Source organism: Megalobrama amblycephala, linkage group LG17, assembly GCF_018812025.1.
Source record: "Megalobrama amblycephala isolate DHTTF-2021 linkage group LG17, ASM1881202v1, whole genome shotgun sequence".
Taxonomy (NCBI): Eukaryota; Metazoa; Chordata; class Actinopteri; order Cypriniformes; family Xenocyprididae; genus Megalobrama; species Megalobrama amblycephala.
Genome location: NC_063060.1, coordinates 12,277,872 through 12,300,460, shown reverse-complemented (window position 1 = coordinate 12,300,460; position 22,589 = coordinate 12,277,872). Strand labels below are relative to the sequence as shown.

Here is a 22,589-nt window from a genome sequence, read left to right as displayed (position 1 = left end):
TTCAACTTACACCAAGGCAACATTTCTAATTTTTGTTTAGTTAAAGGTACACTGCATAACATTTAGTCCTCTAGCGGTTAAAAAACAAAACTGCATGCATTTTGCGGACGATCATTATTTTTTTTGTGCTTCGGCTTCGCGTGCGTGACTATAGTATGTAGATGAATATGACCCTTCATAATCCACCTTATTTTTCAACGTGGAAGTAAGGTGTTTTCTGTGAATGTGCGAGACTTACAATTTATTAGCAGCTATAGGGAAATAATAAGAAGAATATCAAAGTGCAGTAAACTGTTTGCGCTATAAACCAATGTGTTTATAATAAGGACAATACATTAAAATAATATGTTAAGAAATACCAGTTTGCAATATCAAGGAGCATAACGAGCTGTTTTGTACATCTAGAAGCGAATGACACCGCAAGCCAGACACATTCAATTTACAAATGGCCGTGCCCGTCCTTACCTGAAAAATAAGGTGGATAGAATATGCTTTACAATGAACTCATATGGAAATGTGTAAGAGACAGAGGACAGCGAGCAGATGGCTCAGGTATTCAATAAAATACCTTAAAGGTGCCCTAGAATCAAAAATTTAATTTACCTTGGCATAGTTGAATAACAAGAGTTCAGTACATGGAAATGACATACAGTGAGTCTCAAACACCATTGTTTCCTCCTTCTTATGTAAATCTAATTTGTTTAAAAGACCTCCGAAGAACAGGCGAATCTCAACATAACTGTTACGTAACAGTCGGGATCATTAATATGTACGCCCCCAATGTTTGCATATGCCAGCTCATGTTCAAGGCATCAGACAAGGGCAGCCAGTATTAACGTCTGGATCTGTGCACAGCTGAATCATCAGACTAGGTAAGCAAGCAAGAACAATAGCGAAAAATGGCAGATGGAGCGATAATAACTGACATGATCCATGATATCATGATATTTTTAGTGATATTTGTAAATTGTCTTTCTAAATGTTTCGTTAGCATGTTGCTAATGTAGTGTTAAATGTGGTTAAAGTTACCATCGTTTATTACTGTATTCACGGAGACAAGAGCCGTCGCTATTTTCATTTTTAAACACTTGCAGTCTGTATAATTCATAAACACAACTTCATTCTTTATAAATCTCTCCAACAGTGTAGCATTAGCCGTTAGCCACGGAGCACTATCAAACTCATTCAGAATCAAATGTAAACATCCAAATAAATACTATAGGCTACTCACATGATCCGATGCATGCATGCAGCATGCATGATGAACATCTTTTAAAGATCCATTTGAGGGTTATATTAGCTGTGTGAACTTTGTAAATGCACTGTATTATAGTCGAGAGCTTGAGGGTCAGGGAGCGCGCGATTTAAAGGGGCCGCAGCCTGAATCGGTGCATAGTTAATGATGCCCCAAAATAGGCAGTTAAAAAAATTAATTTAAAAAAAAATTATGGGGTATTTTGAGCTAAAACTTCACAGACACATTCAGGGGACACCTTAGACTTATATTACATCTTGTAAAAACTGGTTCTAGGGCACCTTTAAGCCCGTGACACATCAAGCCGATGATCAGCCGTCGGGCAAGGACGGACCATTTTTAAGTGTCGACCGACTAAGTTTTCCCAGTGTGTTCTGAACCGTTGGCTATGGTCGGACGTCGTTGGTTTTGTTGGGGGGGGGGGGCGATTCAACATGTAAAATCAGTGTTGGGTGAGAGAGAGAACTCTGATTGGCTGAGCAAAACAGTGAGCTAACAAGTCAAGGTGGTACAGACAAATGGCTGTTCTAATTTTACGTTTGTGTATCTGCGGCCTTCAGTGCCGGTCTCCCTTTCTGAATTACGAATATAGACGAATATGAAAAAAATAGACAGCGGTCTCAGGATAACACAAAATCATTTAAAAAAAAAAAATACATAATGTACCTTTAGTTAAAGTTTTTTTAGTTAAAGGCACACTGTAAATTTTCGCCTCTGGTCACTTATTGAAAACAAAGGCATAGCCTGATGTCACCTTGATTTCGCAGAAAATTTCTGCGAAACACCTGAGGTGTTGTCTTCACGTCTACAGCCGGTGGAAAAGAATCGGGCGGAAATCATGTTCATGGATGAGATTATTAACGTTACTGTAGTATGAAGTAGAGCAGGGCCGAGTGCCTTGCGAGCAGAAACGAGGCCGCTGGAGCGATAGATAATGAAAGACAAACGTGACCGTGTCTCGAGAGCAGTGGAACTTTTATTATGCTGCAGTCGCCGCTTCCGCTTCTTCCAGTCATGCGTATGTGGGGTAATACAGCTCTGTTTTATCATATTAGATACATTTGAGTGTGTTGAAAGTTGTTATCGTACTACTCTGTGTTCACTCAGCAGCTACTATGAGACACTTGTTGCACACTGCAGTAAGCTACATTGATATTAGGCATGGTAAAACATGGTACTCGCAGTAAATCAAGAAAACGAGATTTAAACAAGACTAAACATGTTGAGCTATATAACAATGATTAGTTTCTGTCAATGAATGTATCCATCCAAACAGTTGCTCTCCTGTCTAATAAAACATATAATATATTAAAGCGTCTTTGGTGTTTCCATGGTTTCTACAAAATAAAAAACCAAGGTAACGCGGGTATGATGTCAAAGATAGGCGATGCGTGGACATGGTTAAAATTGCATGTTTCTCTTCATTTAAACATTCTTGGAAACATTTGGGATAATGTAAGTACACAAGTCAACAAAATATAAAACGTTGTTCTAGTGTTTTTTGGATATTTTAATAGAAAAATTTTACATATTGTGCCTTTAACATAAATGTTTTAATAGTTAGCGATAGTTAGTTAATGATAATAACTCTGGCTTTATTGAGTTTTTTTTCTTTTAGTTTGTTTTTAATAAACTATAGTAGTTAGGCTATGCAATTAAATAAAATGTCCATTCAGAGTAGCGTTACTCGCACATTGATGGCAGCACAGTTTCAACTCACTGAAAACTCACTGCTTAAAATATATGTAAACATTATTCTATATATGTAATTTCTTCAGCTACAAACAGTTGCAGATATAATATGAAATCTGTGTAATGTTGTTCATACTGTCATACTGTTTTTAATAAATGTGTTTGCTTTGCAGAGATGGCTAATCTCAAACTAAAACATTGGATCAGCATCAGAATCTGTGCTGTCATAGTAACTCTGTTCCTTATTCATGTACAAGGTTGGTAACTGAAGAATAAAAAAATACAGACTTTGCATTAATATAGGCTATCTGTTAGTCAAGAGGTAAACAATATGTGTTTTTCAGTTAAAAGACAAAGCCAGCTGATGCAAACAGAAAAACGAGAGCTCCTTCTATCCACAGGTAACCAATCAGAGACAGTCAAATGAACAGGACAGAGCTCTTAACATAGAGAAACACATATGAAGGCTTTTAAGTGTTTATGAATCATTGCATACACTGAATGTTTAAACTTCCTCAGGCAATTAGTCCCATTGATTAGGTCAATGTGAAATGATGAATGTAGTGGTGAAACCTGGTGATGAGGTTCATGTGTACAGGGTCAGCTTCAGTAATAAGAGTAATTACAGGGTTTTAATGAATGGTTTTGCAAATCAATAGCTGGGATGTTTTGCGAGGTATAAATAAGGATAATCTTCATTTACCCAGAGATCCCAGCAGAGCACATTGACCCCGCCTCTATAGATCTTACTGGACTCGTCAACACACTCATCAATGCTTCACAACCAGGTATTACAGTATATACACACATATGGGTGTTTATTTGGCTATGGGCACCGTATGTCGTGGGGGCTGATATTAAATTTATTGTTTTTAATGTTCTACCTTTGTCCCAGACCCAGACATTTAATTCTAAAATCAAAAGTCAATCATGAAAATATTATTACGTAATAATATTTTCATGAAAAAAAACATAAACATAAACATAAAACATTTCAATTTTATTATTTTTTGGGGGAAATTATTTATAGTTTTATAAATTATTATTTTTAATTATGTCATAGTATTATATCATTTATTTGTATGTATTTAGTCTGTCATTTTATTCCAAAAATGTTTTACAGCACAGAATACTATTAAATGCAATACAATATTTGAAATGTGGTGAAAATGACAGAAATCTCCTGTGATGCATGTAGAACATTGGGTCACCGTGATTTTGCCAAGTAAGACATGTTCCTGGATCAATATCTTTGTTGATCCTGGAACAACATTACAATCAACCAATCAGATTTGAGGGACAAGTTTACAGTTTATGTCAAGTTTAGGTATGCAACCAGGGTTAGCTGCTTCCACAACAGTGTTATTCACACTCTTTCCCTCTGATTTTAGGGATAAGTTATGGGTAGGATTAGGGGTAGGGGTAGGGTTAAGACTAAATTTTCAGACTGGAATGTTGTTCCAGAATCAACAAAATATGTTGATCCAGGAACATGTCTTACTTGGCAAAATCATGGTGACCAGAACATTAGACAAATAAACTAGTGTGAGATTATTTTCTACAAGTGATTAAAGTTAAAACACCCATATAGATGAACATGCAAATGCACAACACACATCTCAAAATGCTGTTTTTATGTATGTGTGTTTTCAGGTTCACAGCATCTTTTCTCCTTACTCAGTGTGACATCACACAGTTCACTCTCTCTCCACAAGCTCACGCTGCTGGTCTACAATAGTAACTACCCTTATCCAAATAACACTGTAACTACAGCACCAATATGACACAAATATGATGTAATTCTGTGTGTTTGCAAGCATGTATCTGTGCATCATGTACACATGTGTGGGTGTGTGTAGTCTCAAACTTTCAGGACATTGAGAGCAGTTTATTTTCCTTGAGATACTGTTACTGTCTGACAAACAGGACCAATGACCTCACAGGTGAAAAACCTCCTTCAGTCGACCTTGATTGCTAATTTTATAGTAATAATAATATATTTCTAAATCATTTTTGTGTTTTCCAGATTTCACAGCTATTCTGTTGGATGTGATGGGAAATTCCACCAGTTACCTGCAAGAACTATTTAAGTCCAACTCTATACTCTCAGGTAGAGCTACAGTACTACAGTATATCATACCTCAGTACTAATGTACTATATTGTTGTAGAACTGGTCCTTCTCACATAATATGTCATACTGTCATTTTGTCTTTATGTGTGTGTTTGTGTGTGTGTGGTCATGGTAAACCCTATGCTGTGGGGTCATTTTTTGATCCCCATAAGGAAAACAGCTTATAAATCATACTAAATTATGAAAAAAAATTTAAAAATGTAGAAAGTCATCTGTGATGGGCAGGGTTAGGGGATAGTATATACAGTTTGTACAGTATTAAAAATAATTATGTCTATTGAAATTCCCCATGAAACATGTAAACCCAATGTGTGTGTGTGGTGTGTGTGCTATTATCATTATTCCAGTCAGTCAGAAGAACAGTTCTGATTGCATCTATATCTGTGTCATGGCTGGAAAGACAGGTGAGTTCTAGTATGCACACAATCAATCAATCAATCAGTCAATCAATCAATCAATCAATCAATCAATCAATCAATCAATCAATCAATCAATCAATCAATCAATAATCAATCAATCAACCAATCAATCAATCAATCAATCGAGTACCTACCAGTATCTACACTATATTGCCAAAAATATTGGGACACCCCTCCAAATCATTGAATTCAGGTGTTCCAATCACTTCCATGGCCCAAGGTGTAACAAATCAAGCACCTAGCCATGCAGACTGCTTCTACAAACATTTGTGAAAGAATGGGTCACTGAAATTTTCTCACTACTAAATATTCCACGGTCAACTGTTAGTGGTATCATAACAAAGTGGAAGCAATTGGGAACAACAGCAACTCAGCCACGAAGTGGTAGGTCACGTAAAATCACAGAGCGGGTCAGCGCATGCTGAGGCGCACAGTGCGCAGAAGTCGCCAACTTTCTGCAGAGTCAATAGCTACAGACCTCCAAACTTCGTGTGCCCTTCTTGATTATCTCAAGAACAGTGCGTAGAGAGCTTCATGGAATGGGTTTCCATGGCAAAGCAGCTGCATCCAAGCCTTACATCACCAAGTGCAATGCAAAGAGTCGGATGCAGTGGTGTTAAGCACGCCGCCACTGGACTCTAGAGCAGTGTAGACGTGTTCTCTGGAGTGACGAAGCATGCTTCTCTGTCTGGCAATCCGATGGACGAGTCTGAGTTTGGCAGTTGCCAGGAGAACGGTACTTGCCTGACTGCATTGTGCCGAGTGTAAAGTTTGGTGGAGGGGGGATTATGGTGTGGGGTTGTTTTTCAGGGGTTGGGCTTGGTCCCTTACTAACAGTGAAAGGAACTCTTAATGCTTCAGCATACCAAGACATTTTGGACAATTTCATGCTCCCAACTTTGTGGGAACAGTTTGGGGATGGCCCCTTCCTGTTCCAACATGACTGAGCACCAGTGCACAAAGCAATGTCCATAAAGACATGGATGAGTGAGTTTGGTGTGGAGAAACTTTACTGGCCTGCACAGTCCTGACCTCAACCCGATAGAACACCTTTGGGATTAATTAGAGCGGAGACTGTGAGCCAGGCCTTCTCGCCAACATCAGTGCCTGACCTCACAAATGCGCTTCTAGAAGAATGGTCAAAAATTCCCATAAACACACTCCTAAACCTTGTGGAAAGCACAACTGTTGAGGCTGTTATAGCTGCAAAGGTTGGACCAACTCCATATTAAACCCTACAGATTAAGAATGGGATGTCATTAAATTTCATGTGCACGTAAAGGCAGACGTCCCAAAACTTTTGGCAATATAGTGTATATCCATCCATCCATCCATCCAAGTGATTTGTAAGAATCAATTCTAAATGCCACATGCTTCTTTTAATATTACACTGCAAAAAGTCATTTTTGTAAAGGGATAGTTGAAATGAAATGAAATGAAATGAAATGAAAAGCAATGAAAAGAAAATTCTGTCAGCATTTAGACCCTCATGTCAATTCAAAACCATGAATTTCTTTCACAGAAGCATGCAGACAAGAGCAATGCAAACTTTTTGTAATATTTGGAGACTGTTTAAAATGGTGCATGATGATATGATGAAATGATTTGATTTGATTATTTTATTAAACCAAAAATTGCACATTCTTACTTAACTCACTCACTTTTAAATGAATGCACTCTGCATAAATGTATTACTAACAATGTATTAAATTAACTAGATTGTTTATGTAAAAAATTCAATAATAATAATAAAACTGAAACTAAATTAAGGGCATGTGTTCAGACAGTGATCTGTCTCAGCTGTGGGACATGGGCTCAGTCACACCTCTGTTTAATCAGACCATCACAGAGGAAGTAACCAGAGGTACACAGACGCACGCACACACACACACACACACTTATATTTATCACTCCAACACTTTATGTAATTGGAAAAGTGCTGGTCAAATTCTATTTTTTTTTCTTCCTGTAGGTAATATGACATTTCCACTGCTGCCCTTTGGTAAGTGAGTTCAGAGAGTGTCTTGTTGTCAGCTATGATACTATATGCTGTATGAACACTTTCTTTATGAAATTATATATGAACATATAATGAGATTGTGAATGTATACTGACCAGTCAGAACCCTGTCTTACCTTACAGTAGTGTGGCATGACCTTCCAAACAACAGTGACCTGGTGCTGTGGCCTAAAGCAAGTACAGACTCCTACAGGACTCCCAGTACAGCTTCCCACATGAGCAGAGGTATCTTGACTATTTATCAGTTTATTTAGAGGAATACAGGTGCTGGTCATATAATTAGAATATCATCAAAAAGGTGATTTATTTTACTAATTCCATTCAAAAAGTGAAACGTGTATATTATATTCATTCATTACACAGAGACTGATATATTTCAAATATATTTTTTTTAGTTTTATTTAGTTATAGTTTATTTCTTTTAATTTTGATGATTATAACTGTCAACTAAGGAAAATCCCAAATTCAGTATCTCAGAAAATTAGAATATTGTGAAAAGGTTCAATATTGAAGACACCTGGTGCCACACTCTAATCAGCTAATTAACTCAAAAACCTGCAAAGGCCTTTAAATGGTCTCTCAGTCTAGTTCTGTAGGCTACACAATTATGGGGAAGACTGCTGACTTGACAGTTGTCCAAAAGACAACCACTGACACCTTGCACAAGGAGGGCAAGACACAAAAGGTCATTGCAAAAGAGGCTGGCTGTTCACAGAGCTCTGTGTCCAAGCACATTAATAGAGAGGCGAAGGGAAGGAAAAGATGTGGTAGAGAAAAGTGTACAAGCAATAGGGATAACCACACCCTGAAGAGGATTGTGAAACAAAATCCATTCAAAAATGTGGGGGAGATTCACAAAGAGTGGACTGCAGCTGGAGTCAGTGCTTCAAGAACCACTACACACAGACGTATGCAAGACATGGGTTTCAGCTGTCGCATTCCTTGTGTCAAGCCACTCTTGAACAATAGACAGCGTCAGAAGCGTCTCGCCTGGGCTAAAGACAAAAAGGACTGGACTGCTGCTGAGTGGTCCAAAGTTATGTTCTCTGATGAAAGTAAATTTTGCATTTCCTTTGGAAATCAGGGTCCCAGAGTCTGGAGGAAGAGAGAAGAGGCACACAATCCACGTTGCTTGAGGTCCAGTGTAAAGTTTCCACAGTCAGTGATGGTTTGGGGTACCATGTCATCTGCTGGTGTTGGTCCAATGTGTTTTCTGAGGTCCAAGGTCAACGCAGCCGTATACCAGGAAGTTTTAGAGCACTTCATGCTTCCTGCTGCCGACCAACTTTATGGAGATGCAGATTTCATTTTCCAACAGGACTTGGCACCTGCACACAGTGCCAAAGCTACCAGTACCTGGTTTAAGGACCATGGTATCCCTGTTCTTACTTGGCCAGCAAACTCGCCTGACCTTAACCCCATAGAAAATCTATGGGGTATTGTGAAGAGGAAGATGTGATATGCCAGACCCAACAATGCAGAAGAGCTGAAGGCCACTATCAGAGCAACACCTGAGCAGTGCCACAGACTGATCGACTCCATGCCACGCCGCATTGCTGCAGTAATTCAGGCAAAAGGAGCCCCAACTAAGTATTGAGTGCTGTACATGCTCATACTTTTCATGTTGATACTTTTCAGTTGGCCAAGATTTCTAAAAATCCTTTCTTTGTATTGGTCTTAAGTAATATTCTAATTTTCTGAGATACTGAATTTGGGATTTTCCTTAGTTGTCAGTTATAATCATCAAAATGAAAAGAAATAAACATTTGAAATATATCAGTCTGTGTGTAATGAATGAATATAATATACAAGTTTCACTTTTTGAATGGAATTAGTGAAATAAATCAACTTTTTGATGATATTCTAATTATATGACCAGCACCTGTAGTTCATCCTAAAATGAAGATCAAGTCATCATTCACTCAACCCGGTGTTGTTCTAATGCATGCCTGTCTTTCTTTTATGGGCCACAAAAGGAGAATTTTTACAAAATGTCCTGTTCACTTTTGTCCATATAATGGGAATAGTGACTAGCATCAAGTTTTTTTTAATAAATGCAAAAGTATCACAGAATGATCCCATGCTGTATATTTCAAGTGTCCTGGGGCTATACAATAAAGTCTGATGAAAAATAAACCGAAATTTAATGTATTAATTAAATTCTTGACCTTGGCCGTTGGGCATTTCTGCACTGCTGCATGACATGCGCATTCTTGTAACACCATTAGCACTGCAGTCTCACCCAGAAAAAGCACACAAGTAGTGAGAAATCAAGATTAACATAAACGCGACATGAATAATCCATGTACTTTCTTCTTCAAGGTGAATATACAGTTGTGCTCAGAATTATTGGCACCCTTGGTAAATATGTTCAAAGATGGCTATAAAAATAAATCTGCATTGTTCATCCTTTTGATCTTTCATTCAAAACATCTGCAGAATTCTAACCTTTCATTGAAGCAAAATAATTGAAAGTGGGGGGAAATCACATTATGAAATACATTTTTTTCTCCAAAACATGTTGGCCACAATTATTGGCACCCCTAGAATTTGACATGAGTAAAATATTTCTGAAGTATATTCCCATTCATTTTTACATTTTTAGCACACCTGGGTGACTTTGAGCATGAAATTGTCCAGCCATGACTCCCAGCCTTGTTTCACATTAGTATAAATACGAGGAAACACAAAGACCAGACTCCCTTAATCATCCATCACGAGGAGTAAAATCAAAGAATATAGTTCTGATGTGCAGCAAAAGATTGTTGAGCTTCACAAAATAGAAAGTGGCTGAAAGAAAAAAGCTAAAGCACTGAAAATCCCCATTTCCACTATCAGGGCAATAATTAAGAAGTTTCAATCAACTAAAGATGTTACAAATCTGCCTGGAAGAGGACCTGTGTCTAAATCGTCCTAATGCATGGTGAAGAGGAAAGTTTGAGTGGCCAAAGATTCTCCAAGGATCACAGCTGGAGAATTGCAGAGATTAGTTGAGTCCTGAGTCTCAGAAAACCTAAAATAAAATGATCAAACAGCCCCTACATCCCCACAAGTTGTTCGGGAGGGTTTTAAGAAAAATCCTCTGCTCTCATCTAGAAACAATCTCCAGCATATTCAGTTGTCAGACAAGACTGGAACTTCAAATGGGATGGGCTTCTATATGGTCAGATGAAACTAAAAAAAATAGTTTTTTGGCAGCAAACCCACCAGATGGGTTTGGTGCACAAAAGGATATAAAGTACTTCATGCCCACAGTTAAATATACTGCTGGATCTTTAATGCTGTGGGCCTATTTTTCTGCTGGAGGTCCTGGACATCTTGTTCAGATACATGGCATCATGGATTCTAGCAAATACCATCAGATAAATATCAAAACCTGACGGCCTCTAGAAATCTTATATTGGGCCGTGGTTGGATCTTCCATCAGGACATGGTTCCAAAACAAACATCAAAATTTTGTTAGTTCATTATGTTCATCGTAACAATAAGTTATCATGTTCACAATCAACTGTCAACTGTCATTCTGACTCTCATCAGACAAACAGAGTTCTGGTCCGGTGATATTTGACTACTTTTTGGGGATTTCTAGGCATTGTATTTCATGTTGCGTTTTTTTTTTATCTTGATTTCTCACAACTTGTGTGCCTTTTTTGGATAAGTAGGAGTGAACTGTACCACTAATTAAGGTAAAATAATAAATTTAAACCAGAACACTTGGAATATACAGCACATTGTGTCATTTTTTAAGAAATTTGAACAATAAAAAACGTTTTGTGGCTCTTTAATGTGTCGTGACAGATTGCTGTAGTGCCTCAGCTCATGAACCGATCATCTCTTCCTACTAGTTAATTTAAAGCATCAAATAAACATGAATGAACATGAGAAGGAATGTTGTTTAAAACGCGGAAAGACGTAAATACACACCATTTTTCAAGTTCAAGTCCACCAAGGTTAATCTTCTAACTCCTGACTGCTTTGCCGGACAAAATGGCGGATTCAGTGTTATAATTGGTTAGATCGCTTGTCAATCAAACTCCCGGCGAGGGTCAATTATATGGGCATGCGTGAGCGGGACTTTTTTTTAAATTATTATTATTATTTTTTTTTTAATTCTTCTTTTGTGGTCCATAAAAGAAAGAAGGGCATACAGCATTAGAACAACACCAGGATGAGTAAATTAATTGACTTAATTTTCATTTTAGGGTGAACTACCCCTTTAAGCAGACATTTGATAGACAATTACTCCCTTAACAGCTTGATTCTTCTACTATTTCCACAGTATCAACCAGCGATGAATCCAAAACTGAAGTGCCAACCACTAGTGCTACAATAACATCATCACCTCTTATTAGATGGACAGTTGCTCCTCCCACTACTGCCACTGTGACGACCACTGCTACTGTTTCTATGACAGACAGATCCACTAGTGATCTCACAACTGCTGTGATAACCCAGTTGAAAGCTGAAACCATGACAACACAGCCAACAAAAACCCCACATGCGACTGTTACCACAGTAACCTCACAGACCACAACAATTTCATTGCCAACACAGAAAAAAACAACCACGACAAGCATCCAGCAGCTTACTAAAGTATCTCATACAGAAAAACCAGGCAAGACCCTCCATCACCACACACACACACACACACACACACACACAATGGAATCTGACATGTTTGACCTTTTATTCTGTTAAAGCAGCAACGGCGACACAGTGGTGCCTTGGCACAGGCTGGCAGGGTTAATTTCATTGTTGCCATGACAATGATTTGATTTGAATGGAGTCAGGATGGAGTCACTGATAGTATCCATAGCAACAGTCCATTATTTTCCCTGGAGATTGTTTTGATTTGGCTGGGTCAGGGAAGGTTAAAAGCACATTAAAAATCAATATATACACGCTTACCTCTGTCTCATCGAGTCAACACAAAACGGCCACAGCATATGCGAGAGACAGAGAGTGCTATGAATCATATACAGCTGAACTGCTTACCTGATGTCCATGTCAACAGCTCTCGATACAGGTGCCCTCATTCAGAGTGGGAGACAGAGAAAAAGAGAATGAGAGCCCTTATTGACACTTGAGTGGACATTTATTCCAGCAAATTAAAATAGATATGACCACTAGATGGCACCAGAAGCTAATGCAAAATGTTCAGCTTTGAAGAGAGGCACTGTTCCCCTCAGCAGAACCTGATTTCACCAAGTGCAACATGTTCCTGGCAAAATCAGGATGTGCGGCATCGTACTGAAGCATTTAATTTCTGCACTGCATTACTAGTGTCACCAAGCAAAAGTATACATGGCTTGCTGAGAATTTATACATTTACTAGAGTAATATTTTTTCAGGATATCTTTACTTTAACTCACATAATTAGTTTACTCTATTCATCAGTGAGGTATAAACATTTCCAAATTAATTTAATTTTTCTCCCTATGAGTGATCATAAAGGCTTTGTGAATTGGTATTAAGTCCCATGGTTCACACCAAGAATGATAAATATAATGCTAACTATTTACGTCCATACCAAGGGATGATATCGTTGCGTTTCTCGTAAGTTCGCACTGCAATTTTGTTCTCTGCCGAGCTCTGGGTTCTGATTGGCTGTCAAGGATTTTATCGTTCATCAGCTGGAAAACAATCTTTCGTAAAGTGATTACAAGATATTGTTCCTCTGGGTCTTTACTCGTTATCGTTACAGCTGTTGTGTAGACTTACTTTTCTCACAGAATTAGAATCAGAATTAAATCTGTAAGCAGTGTTGAAAGGGCCCTCGCACCCGGGGCCGTCGCCACTCAGTGGCCTTACGAAAACAGTGAACAGAGGGCTAGACATGCATTTAAAGGATTAGTCCACTTTCAAATAAAATTTTCCTGATAATTTACTCACCCTCATGTCATCCAAGATGTTCATGTCTTTCTTTCTTCAGTCGAAAAGAAATGAATGTATTTTGATGAAAACATTCCAGGATTATTCTCCTTATAGTGGACTAATAGTAGACTTCAATGGCTTCCAAACAGTTGAAGGCCAAAATGACAATTTCAGTGCAGCTTCAAAGGGCTTTAAACGATACCAGACGAGGAATAAGGGTCTTATCTAGCGAAACGATCGGTCATTTTCTAAAAAAATACAACTGCATATGCTTTATAAACATAAATTATCACCTTGCACGTGTTTCCGCTTTCCGCATTCTTCAAAACGCTTAAGCTGTACGTCCTACGCTTTCCCTAATTCTACTTACGGAACGAACGTGGCGCCAGTTTTGTTTTTTTTCCATAAGTAGAATAGGGAAGGCGTAGGACATACGGCCTAAACACTAAACCCACCCTAAACCCTCACGTTCTTCCTCTGAGTCCGTAAAGCCACTTTGACTGTCGGGTAAAGTCCTCTGCATAGCTCGCAGACTTTTGGGCTCAGCTGAAGTGTGCGTTGAGAGCAAAGGGGGCGCTCACAAGCACCCTTCTGAAACCTAAAATGATTAATGGGTCACCCTATGGTCTCGTGGACTTAACGGACACGCACACGTGGCAGCCATTGTAAGTCCGCAAGACCGAAAGTGCATAGAAGTGTGCCATTTGGGATTCAGCCACTGTATGCCTGACTTCCAACAGCTTCATGGCGAAACATCAAACTTTGTCAGGCCACTGACACGGCCTTCACCAAAAACTCAAGATCTTCGCAATTTAACGTCGCTAAGGCCTTAAGATTAGACTGACCATATATGATGTTGATCTTGTTAAATCTCTGTTAAAGTTTGTTAAAGTACAATGTCAAGTACAAATGGCAAAAACTGCACAAATTTTGCAAAGAAAATTCAAAATATCTGACTTCCTGATTTTGCACCAAGAGACTTTTTTGTAGGTATTGGGCTGTTACATGTGTCTACCGAATTTCACATGAAACGTAGCCGGAGGAGCACTTTGTTGAAATTTATAGGTGGCACTATCAAAGTCCCTTTAAGACAAGTCATTTCACTCGGTGGCCATCTTTGAAACGCCTCTCGGGCATCCTGGGCATCATGCAATCTCTTTGAATGGGGAAACATCAAATTCTCCAAAACTGTTCGCCAACCTTACGATTAAATTTAACATTTGAAATCACCAATGAAATCTAACAACAACCGGCTCATAAATTTAGTTTCTAAACGCTCGAATCATGACAAAAAAAAAAAAAAATTTCAGGCTGGATCAAGCTAATGCGCATGCGCAGACCTAAATGCGCGTCTCTTCGGAGGCGCGCTTCTGACTGTTTCTATAGAAACCGGTGATTCAGTGACGCGATGACTTTACCAGTCGGCGATTGGCTCTTATTTAGAAGGCGGGACTTATTCCGCCATATTGCGCGTTACACTTTCTCCCATTCAAAACAATACGAGTGACACCAAAGACTATAGAATAACACAAGACGTGTCACTCGTATTGTTTTGAATGGGAGAAAGTGTAATGCGCAATATGGCGGAATAAGTCCCGCCTTCTAAAACCAAGAGCCAATCGCCGACTGGTAAAGTCATCGCGTCACCTCAGCGGCCGTTAGAATCACCGGTTTCTATAGAAACAGTCAGACGCGCGCCTCCGAAGAGACGCGCATTTAGGTCTGCGCATGCGCATTAGCTTGATCCAGCCTGAAAAAATAGTTTTTTTTTTGTCATGATTCGAGCGTTTAGAAACTAAATTTATGAGTCGGTTGTTGTTAGATTTCATTGGTGATTTCAAATGTGAAATTTAATCGTAAGGTTGGCGAACAGTTTTGGAGAATCTGATGTTTCCCCATTCAAAGAGATAGGAGCTGCATGATGCCCAGGATGCCCGAGAGGCGTTTCAAAGATGGCCGCCGAGTGAAATGACTTGTCTTAAAGGGACTTTGGTGACACGTCTTGTGTTATTCTATAGTCTTTGGCACTATCAAGCCATTTTGCCACACCTAATTCTGACTCCCTTATCAGATGTAAATTTTTGCCACTTCTGACACATGTGCAAAGTTTCATGAGTTTTCTGAGCATGTTTAGGCCCTCAAAAATGTGATTCATTTCGGAGAAGAATAATAAGAAAAGGAGCAATTCCAACAGGGTAATAATTATGGCGAGTCAGCATACAAATTATTTGCTTATAATGGTTTCTGTATATTAAGCTGGAGAAAATATATGTAACCTTTGTAGTATTGATTTTTTTTTTTTTTTTTTTTTTTGTCCACCATTCTTTTTGGATTGATATTATTTTATTATTTTTCTCTGACAGGATGCCCATGGAGAATAGAGCTACTTCGTCAAGGAAGTGAGAAAGAGGACCTGAAAGAGACCCTTGAAGAGGAGCTGATCTGGGGCAGAGCGACCATCAGCTCAGTGAAGCTGCAGCCATGTGTGTTTGAGCTGTGCAAGTTTTACTCTCAGTGCGTGTGCAGAGGATTCAGTCACAGAGCTGCAGCGTTACAGAGGTACAGCTCAACTATTCACACGGCGTTTTCGTGTGTCCCTTTAAATACAAATGAGCTGCTGCTCCCGGCCGCTTTCCAGAAGAGGCTTGAGCTTTAACAGCTTGTGCTTCGGTTGCTTAACAACAACAAAGCTGGAGAATCTCACGCAGCCAAAATTATGACTCAGGAAGAAGTTACAACTTATAGAATGCACCTGGACATTTCTGAACAGTTAGTGGATAAATTTATGTAGTTGCTGTGGAGTTGATTCAGCTCATTGACTAGCATGTGCCATCATGTTAATCTATTATGCAAATCCAGCATTGAATTGAACCACATTTGTGAAGCAGTCCGGCGTAAAATGACGACATGGTAACAACAACTCTTCCTCTTCTCTAAAGCAGCCCAACATGGCCTCGTCCCCTTTGTTGCGTGTTCTCGGGGGCAGAGTTTATGTAAATTTTAGGGTTAGTGATGTCACTAACCCGAGAAGAAGCTCATTGTAGTCCCTACCAGCCATTTGTTGTAGACCTTAAACAGCGAATTCTTTAAAAGAAAATATCTCCCTTTGCATTGAACTTTGAGCATCGTAACATTGCAGATGATGTTTATGCTCTAACAGCAACATTACACACTAACTAAAGTTAAAAAAGTGAAATCATAATCAACCACCCCTTTAAGATTTGAATAATAATATTTTTTTAAGATTCTACATTATTTCTAAGTCACTTATCAAATATGCAAATTTGTGACACACTGACCATTTGACCTCCATTGTACAAAAGGTAATTTCCTTGCTTTCATGAAGCTTGACCTCTGCTGTCATTGTCAAAAAGGGACAAACCAAATACTAAGACATTCTGAAATTCATGTTAAATTCATGTTTTTCAATGTTTATATTACATCTTAGAAACCTGCAAAACAGAACTGACAGCTTAAGTGATCTCATTTGGACCCCATGTCACAGTTTTTGGTTATAAAATCAATAGTATCCGGGAGCAGGATAGTAATTTTGCATGTATCCTCAGTATTATTAATTGTAAACGGTCCATATTTTGTTTGTGTTTGTGTTCTACAGATACTGTGTGGACAGCCATCACTGGTATGAGAGACATACAGCAGAGGTCTGCAGTCGGATGAGGAGAGTCACTTTTTCCAAAAGTGAGTTACATATATATATATATATATATATATATATATATATATATGTTATATGTATGTGAACCCCTTGCAGAATCTGTGAAAATGAGAATTATTTTAATAAAATAAGAGGGATAATAAAAAATGCATGTTATTTTTTGTTTAGTACTGTCCTGAGTAAGATATTTTACATAAAAGATGTTTGCATTTAGTTCACAAGACAAAACAATAGCTGAATTTATTAAAATAACCCCATTCAAAAGTATGTGAACCATTGATTCTTAATACTGTGTGTGGTTACCTGATGATCCACGACGTTTTTTTGTTTTGTGATGGTTGTTCATGAGTCCCTTGTTTGTCCTGAGCAGTTAAACTGAGCTCTGTTCTTCAGAAAAATCCTCCAGGTCCTGCAGATTCTTCAGTTTTCAAGCATTTTTGCATATTTGAACCCTTTCCAGCAGTGGCTGTATGATTTTGAGATTCATCTTTTCACACTGAGGACAATTGAGGGACTCAAACTCAACTATTAAAAAGGTTCAAACATTCACTGATGCTCCAGAAGGAAACATGATGCATTAAGAGCCGAGGGGTGAAAACTTTTGAATTCAAATATCAAGGTAAATTGTACTTAATTTTTTCTGCCGGGAAACATGCAAGTATCTTCTGTTGCTTCCGAAGGGCAGTACTAAATGAAAAACAATGATATTTAAACAAAATAAGAAAAATTGTGACATCTTCATCCTGTTCAAAAGTTTTCACCCCCCGACTCTTAATGCATCGTGTTTCCTTCTGGAGCATCAGTGAATGTTTGAACCTTTTTTAATAGTTGAGTTTGAGTCCCTCAGTTGTCCTCAGTGTGAAAACACAGATCTCAAAATCCTACAGTCACTGCTGGAAAGGGTTCAAATATGCAAAAATGCTTGAAAACTGATGAATCTGCAGGACCTGGAGGATTTTTCTGAAGAACAGAGCTCAGTTTGACTGCTCAGGACAAACAAGAGACTCATGAACAACCATCACAAAACATAAAAACAGTCGTGGTCGTGGATCATCAGGTAACCACACACAGTATTAAGAACCAATGGTTCACATACTTATGAATGGGGTTATTTTAATAAATTCAGCTATTGTTTTGTCTTGTAAACTAAATGCAAACATCTTTTATGTAAAATATCTTACTCAGGACAGTACTAAACAAAAAATAACATGCATTTTTTATTATCCCTCTTATTTTATTAAAATAATTATCATTTTCAAAGATTCTGCAAGGGGTTCGCATACTTTTTCATGCCACTGTATATATATGTATGTGTGTATATATATATATATATATATATATATATATATATATATATTCTATTATCATATAAAAAATTTCATCACACACCCTCACTAAGAGTCCATTAAAATCAGCACCAGCAGAAAGAAATTCAAGATTATTGAAAATCCTACATCATTCCTTCTACAATTAGTTTAAAGCTGCAGTCTGTAACTTTGTTTGGTTAAAAATGATCCAAAATCAATTTTTGAGCAAGTACCTGTACATAACCAGCCAGCGTCCATCTCCTTACCTTAGCCCGATTCACAACGGTAAGCTTGTAATAATGTTTTCTAATTCAAGTGGTACTGGTAGCTTTCCACAGGAAATTCGAGCATGCTGCCGTTCATCATTGCGTCATTACATCACATCTGTTTATATAAAGTAGGAGTCCCAGCTAGTAGACTACATCGCATGTGAGGATGTTGCAGGTGACGGATCATTTATAGTCTTTCCTCACAGCAGCTGGAATAATTAAACTTATCATTTTGATGGCAGACTGTATGGTATGATAAATTAACATTAGAGATTAGACTGTACAGAAACTGAAATCTACATGTAACGCTAATACACACTAAAATACATAGTCACGCAATGCTTCTCAATATTGCAATATAACAATTTGAGAACAAACTATAATAATAATTGCCATTGTTTGATGTGATATGAGCTGAGAGATCGTTAGATTTGATCACCAGTGGTAGCACTTTATTGCTTTTTTCTCAGTTGTCAGAACAAAAGTGGTTGATTTGTTACTTGTTCACATTTTCCTGTGAAAATTCCTATTTTGGTCATGCTTCCAAGACTACAATCAGTGATTCAGATTGTATCAATCTATGACCGCCAGCCACACATTCTCCTCAAAACATTAGATTTATCCGCGCTGAGGAGCCGTGCCGATGCACAACCCACATGAAGATGATAATTATGCAAATAACTTCAATTGCAGGATTCAAACAGAGATGGCGACAAAGAGGCAACTTACGGACTGCAGTTTTAATTCGGCCGAAGTTTTAATATCCTGTAAAAGGGTTCTCACCATTCTCATATCTTCATTTGTGTTCCTCATTGAATTGTTCTGAGTTATTTAATGCTATTACTGTCTGTGGTTAAATCTGTGTGTGAGCAAAGAGATACTGTCTGTTTTCCTTGACGAGTAAATGGATAAGATCTGTTTTCTCATTAAAAAAACACACACACCTCTCAAACACACACACAATGGTGACCTCATTAAAGAATCTGTAGATGATACCTGCATGTGGATCTGAATTCATTAAAGTGTGTGTGTGTGATCCCTTAAAGCACACTGTTCCTATAGGACTAATGATGTCTAAGGTCAGTCTTGATGGTGAGGAGTATTTTTGCTGGATAAAGATAGAATAAGATGAATTAGGCTGCAGACAGACTTGATTGTAGTATGTCTCCAGTGGTGCAACTGAAGAACATGTCGCTTAGTTGCTGAAGAATCTCACACAGCTCCTTGTTTATACCACACAACCATCCTCAAATATAATTTTCTGTCAGACATGAGCTGATAAAGCAGAAATACGCAGATAAGCTACTACACCAGTCACCCAAGGGCAAATCCTACAGGAATACATACAGTATGTAGAAAGATCATAATGGAACCAAATAAGAATAAAATGCCCTACTGGTTGAAATGAAATTGTTTCAACATAAAATCGAGTTATCACATTTTGATTACAAATTTAGTTAAAAAACATGCATGAATAAATCATTCACAATTACATCAAGATGAATTTAGAAAGTGAATTTTAATTTTATTTTTTAATTTTGCAGGTTGTTAAAAGTTGTTTTTAAAGTCTGCATTAAAGGGTTAGTTCACCCAAAAATGAAAATTCTGTCATTAATTACTCCCCCTCAAGTCATTCCACTCCTGTAAGACTCCTGTTCATCTTCGGGAAAACACAAATTAAGATATTTTTGATAAAATCCAATGGCTCGTGAGACCTGCACTGAAAGCAAGTTAACTTAGACTTTCAAATGCCCAGAAAGGTACTGAAGACATATTTAAAACAGTTCATGCGACTACAGTGGTTTAATCTTAATGTTATGAAGCGACGTGAATACTTTTTGTGCGGCAAAAAAATAACGACTTTATTAAACAATATTCTAGTAGTTGTCACTGAATTAAACACTGGTTCATGAAGCTTCGAAGCTTTACAAATCTTTTGTTTTGAATCAGTAGTTCGGAGCCTGTATCAAACGATCTCAAACTGCCAAAGTCACGTGATTTCAGTAAATGAGGCTTCGTTACATCATAAGTGTTTTGAAATTTCAATGGTTCACATGACTTTGGCAGTTTGATACATGCTCCGAACCACTGATTCGAAACAAATGATTCGTAAAGCTTCAAAGCTTCATGAAGCAGTGTTTTGAAATCGCCCATCACTAGATATTGTTGAATAAAGTTGTTATTTGGGTTTTTTTTGCCAACAAAAAGCATTCTTGTCACTTCATAACATTAAAGGGTTTGTTCACCCAAAAATGAAAAAAATTATGTCATTAATGACTCACCCTCATGTCGTTCCAAACCCGTAAGACCTCCTTTCATCTTCAGAACACAGTTTAAGATATTTTAGATTTAGTCCGAGAGCTTTCTGTCCCTCCATTGAAAGTGTATGTACGGTATACTGTCCATGTCCAGAAAGGTAATAAAAACATCATCAAAGTAGTCCATGTGACATCAGTGGGTTAGTTAGCATCGAAAATACATTTTGGTCCAAAAATAACAAAAACTACGACTTTATTCAGCATTGTATTCTCTTCCGGAATCCTTTCCATTGAATTGATCCCATTGAATTGATTCCATTGAATCCTTTCATCTGTCGGCATTGGTAATGCACTTTTATGTCGCTGTGGTTGTTTTTGGCGATTAGGACATCCGCGACATGCACACTTATGCACCATTTTTAAAAAATGGATTCGAAAGGATTCAATGGAATCAGTTCAATGGAATCAATTCAATGGAAAGGATTCCGGAAGAGAAGACAATGCTGAATATAGTCGTAGTTTTTGTTATTTTTGGACCAAAATGTATTTTCGATGCTAACTAACCCACCGATGTCACATGGACTACTTTGATGATGTTTTTATTACCTTTCTGGACATGGACAGTCTACCATACATACACTTTCAATGGAGGGACAGAAAGCTCTCGGACTAAATCTAATATATCTTAAACTGTGTTCCGAAGATGAACGGAGGTCTTACGGGTTTGGAACGACATGAGGGTGAGTCATTAATGACAAAATTTTTTGGGTGAACTAACCCTTTAAGGTTGAACCACTTAAATATATTTTTAATACCTTTCTGGGCATTTGAAAGTCTAAGTTAATTTGCTCTCAATGCAGGCCTCATAAGCCATCGGATTTTATCAAAAACATCTTAATTTGTGTTCCGAAGATGAACAGGGTCTTACGGGTGTGGAACGACATAAGAGTGAGTAATTAAAAAACAGAATTTTCATTTTTGGGTGAACTAACCCTTTAAGCAGCATTCAAACCCCACTTTACTTCCATAATGTGATGTATTTTAAACTTTAACATTATTCGGTGAGAAAAAAAGTAGTATATGACTTGATCAAGAATTTATTGGATTATTAAAACAAGCCATTCCATACAAGAATGGTACCAGACCTGAATAAGAGTGACTACTGAAACACCACCTGCACCTGAAAAGTGGCCATAGTGACGTCAAGAAAGCTGTCTTATTACATTTTGATGAAAGATTACAGACAAACATCTTTTTTACTTGAATATCATGCTCTGATGACTCTTGTACAGTACAACCAGGTCAATTTTGAGTTCATGTTGAAGCAATTTCTTTACTAATACAATCACAATCTCTTTCTCAGATCTGAAGCAGAAATGTCTGGCGAGAATGTGTGTGAAGATTTAAGACAAGAACTGAGATTCTTTTGCGGGTGACAGACATCTGAACCATCTGAACTCAAGAATGTGTGTGTGTGAGTGTGAGTGTGTAAGAGAGAGAAACTGTGTTCTGTTAAACAATGAACTACATTAAATCATCACTGAATCTGAATAGTAGTGTGTGAATCTATAGTGTCCAGATTGTACTTTTGTCTCTCCTGTACATGAATAAAACCAAACATATTTACCCATGTCTAATTTTTGATGTCTATAACTACCCCAACAAACACACTAAAATCAAACCTGGAA

General features: G+C 37.8%; 1 protein-coding gene across 3 annotated transcripts in view; it reads left to right on the top strand.

Moving 5' to 3' along the window:
- The window catches only part of LOC125250712 (HERV-H LTR-associating protein 1), a 26,662-nt gene extending 4,073 nt beyond the window's left edge, over positions 1–22,589 (top strand). For all 3 annotated transcript variants that reach the window (XM_048163443.1, XM_048163444.1, XM_048163442.1), the window contains 14 exons: positions 3,121–3,204; positions 3,292–3,348; positions 3,655–3,735; positions 4,601–4,684; positions 4,807–4,890; positions 4,974–5,057; positions 5,427–5,483; positions 7,282–7,362; positions 7,471–7,500; positions 7,641–7,742; positions 11,797–12,132; positions 15,755–15,950; positions 17,008–17,090; positions 22,265–22,589. In XM_048163443.1, the coding sequence (XP_048019400.1) occupies positions 3,123–3,204; positions 3,292–3,348; positions 3,655–3,735; positions 4,601–4,684; positions 4,807–4,890; positions 4,974–5,057; positions 5,427–5,483; positions 7,282–7,362; positions 7,471–7,500; positions 7,641–7,742; positions 11,797–12,132; positions 15,755–15,950; positions 17,008–17,090; positions 22,265–22,308 (1,401 nt within the window). In that variant the 5' untranslated portion in view covers positions 3,121–3,122 and the 3' untranslated portion in view covers positions 22,309–22,589. The remainder of the gene's footprint in view (positions 1–3,120; positions 3,205–3,291; positions 3,349–3,654; positions 3,736–4,600; positions 4,685–4,806; positions 4,891–4,973; positions 5,058–5,426; positions 5,484–7,281; positions 7,363–7,470; positions 7,501–7,640; positions 7,743–11,796; positions 12,133–15,754; positions 15,951–17,007; positions 17,091–22,264) is intronic.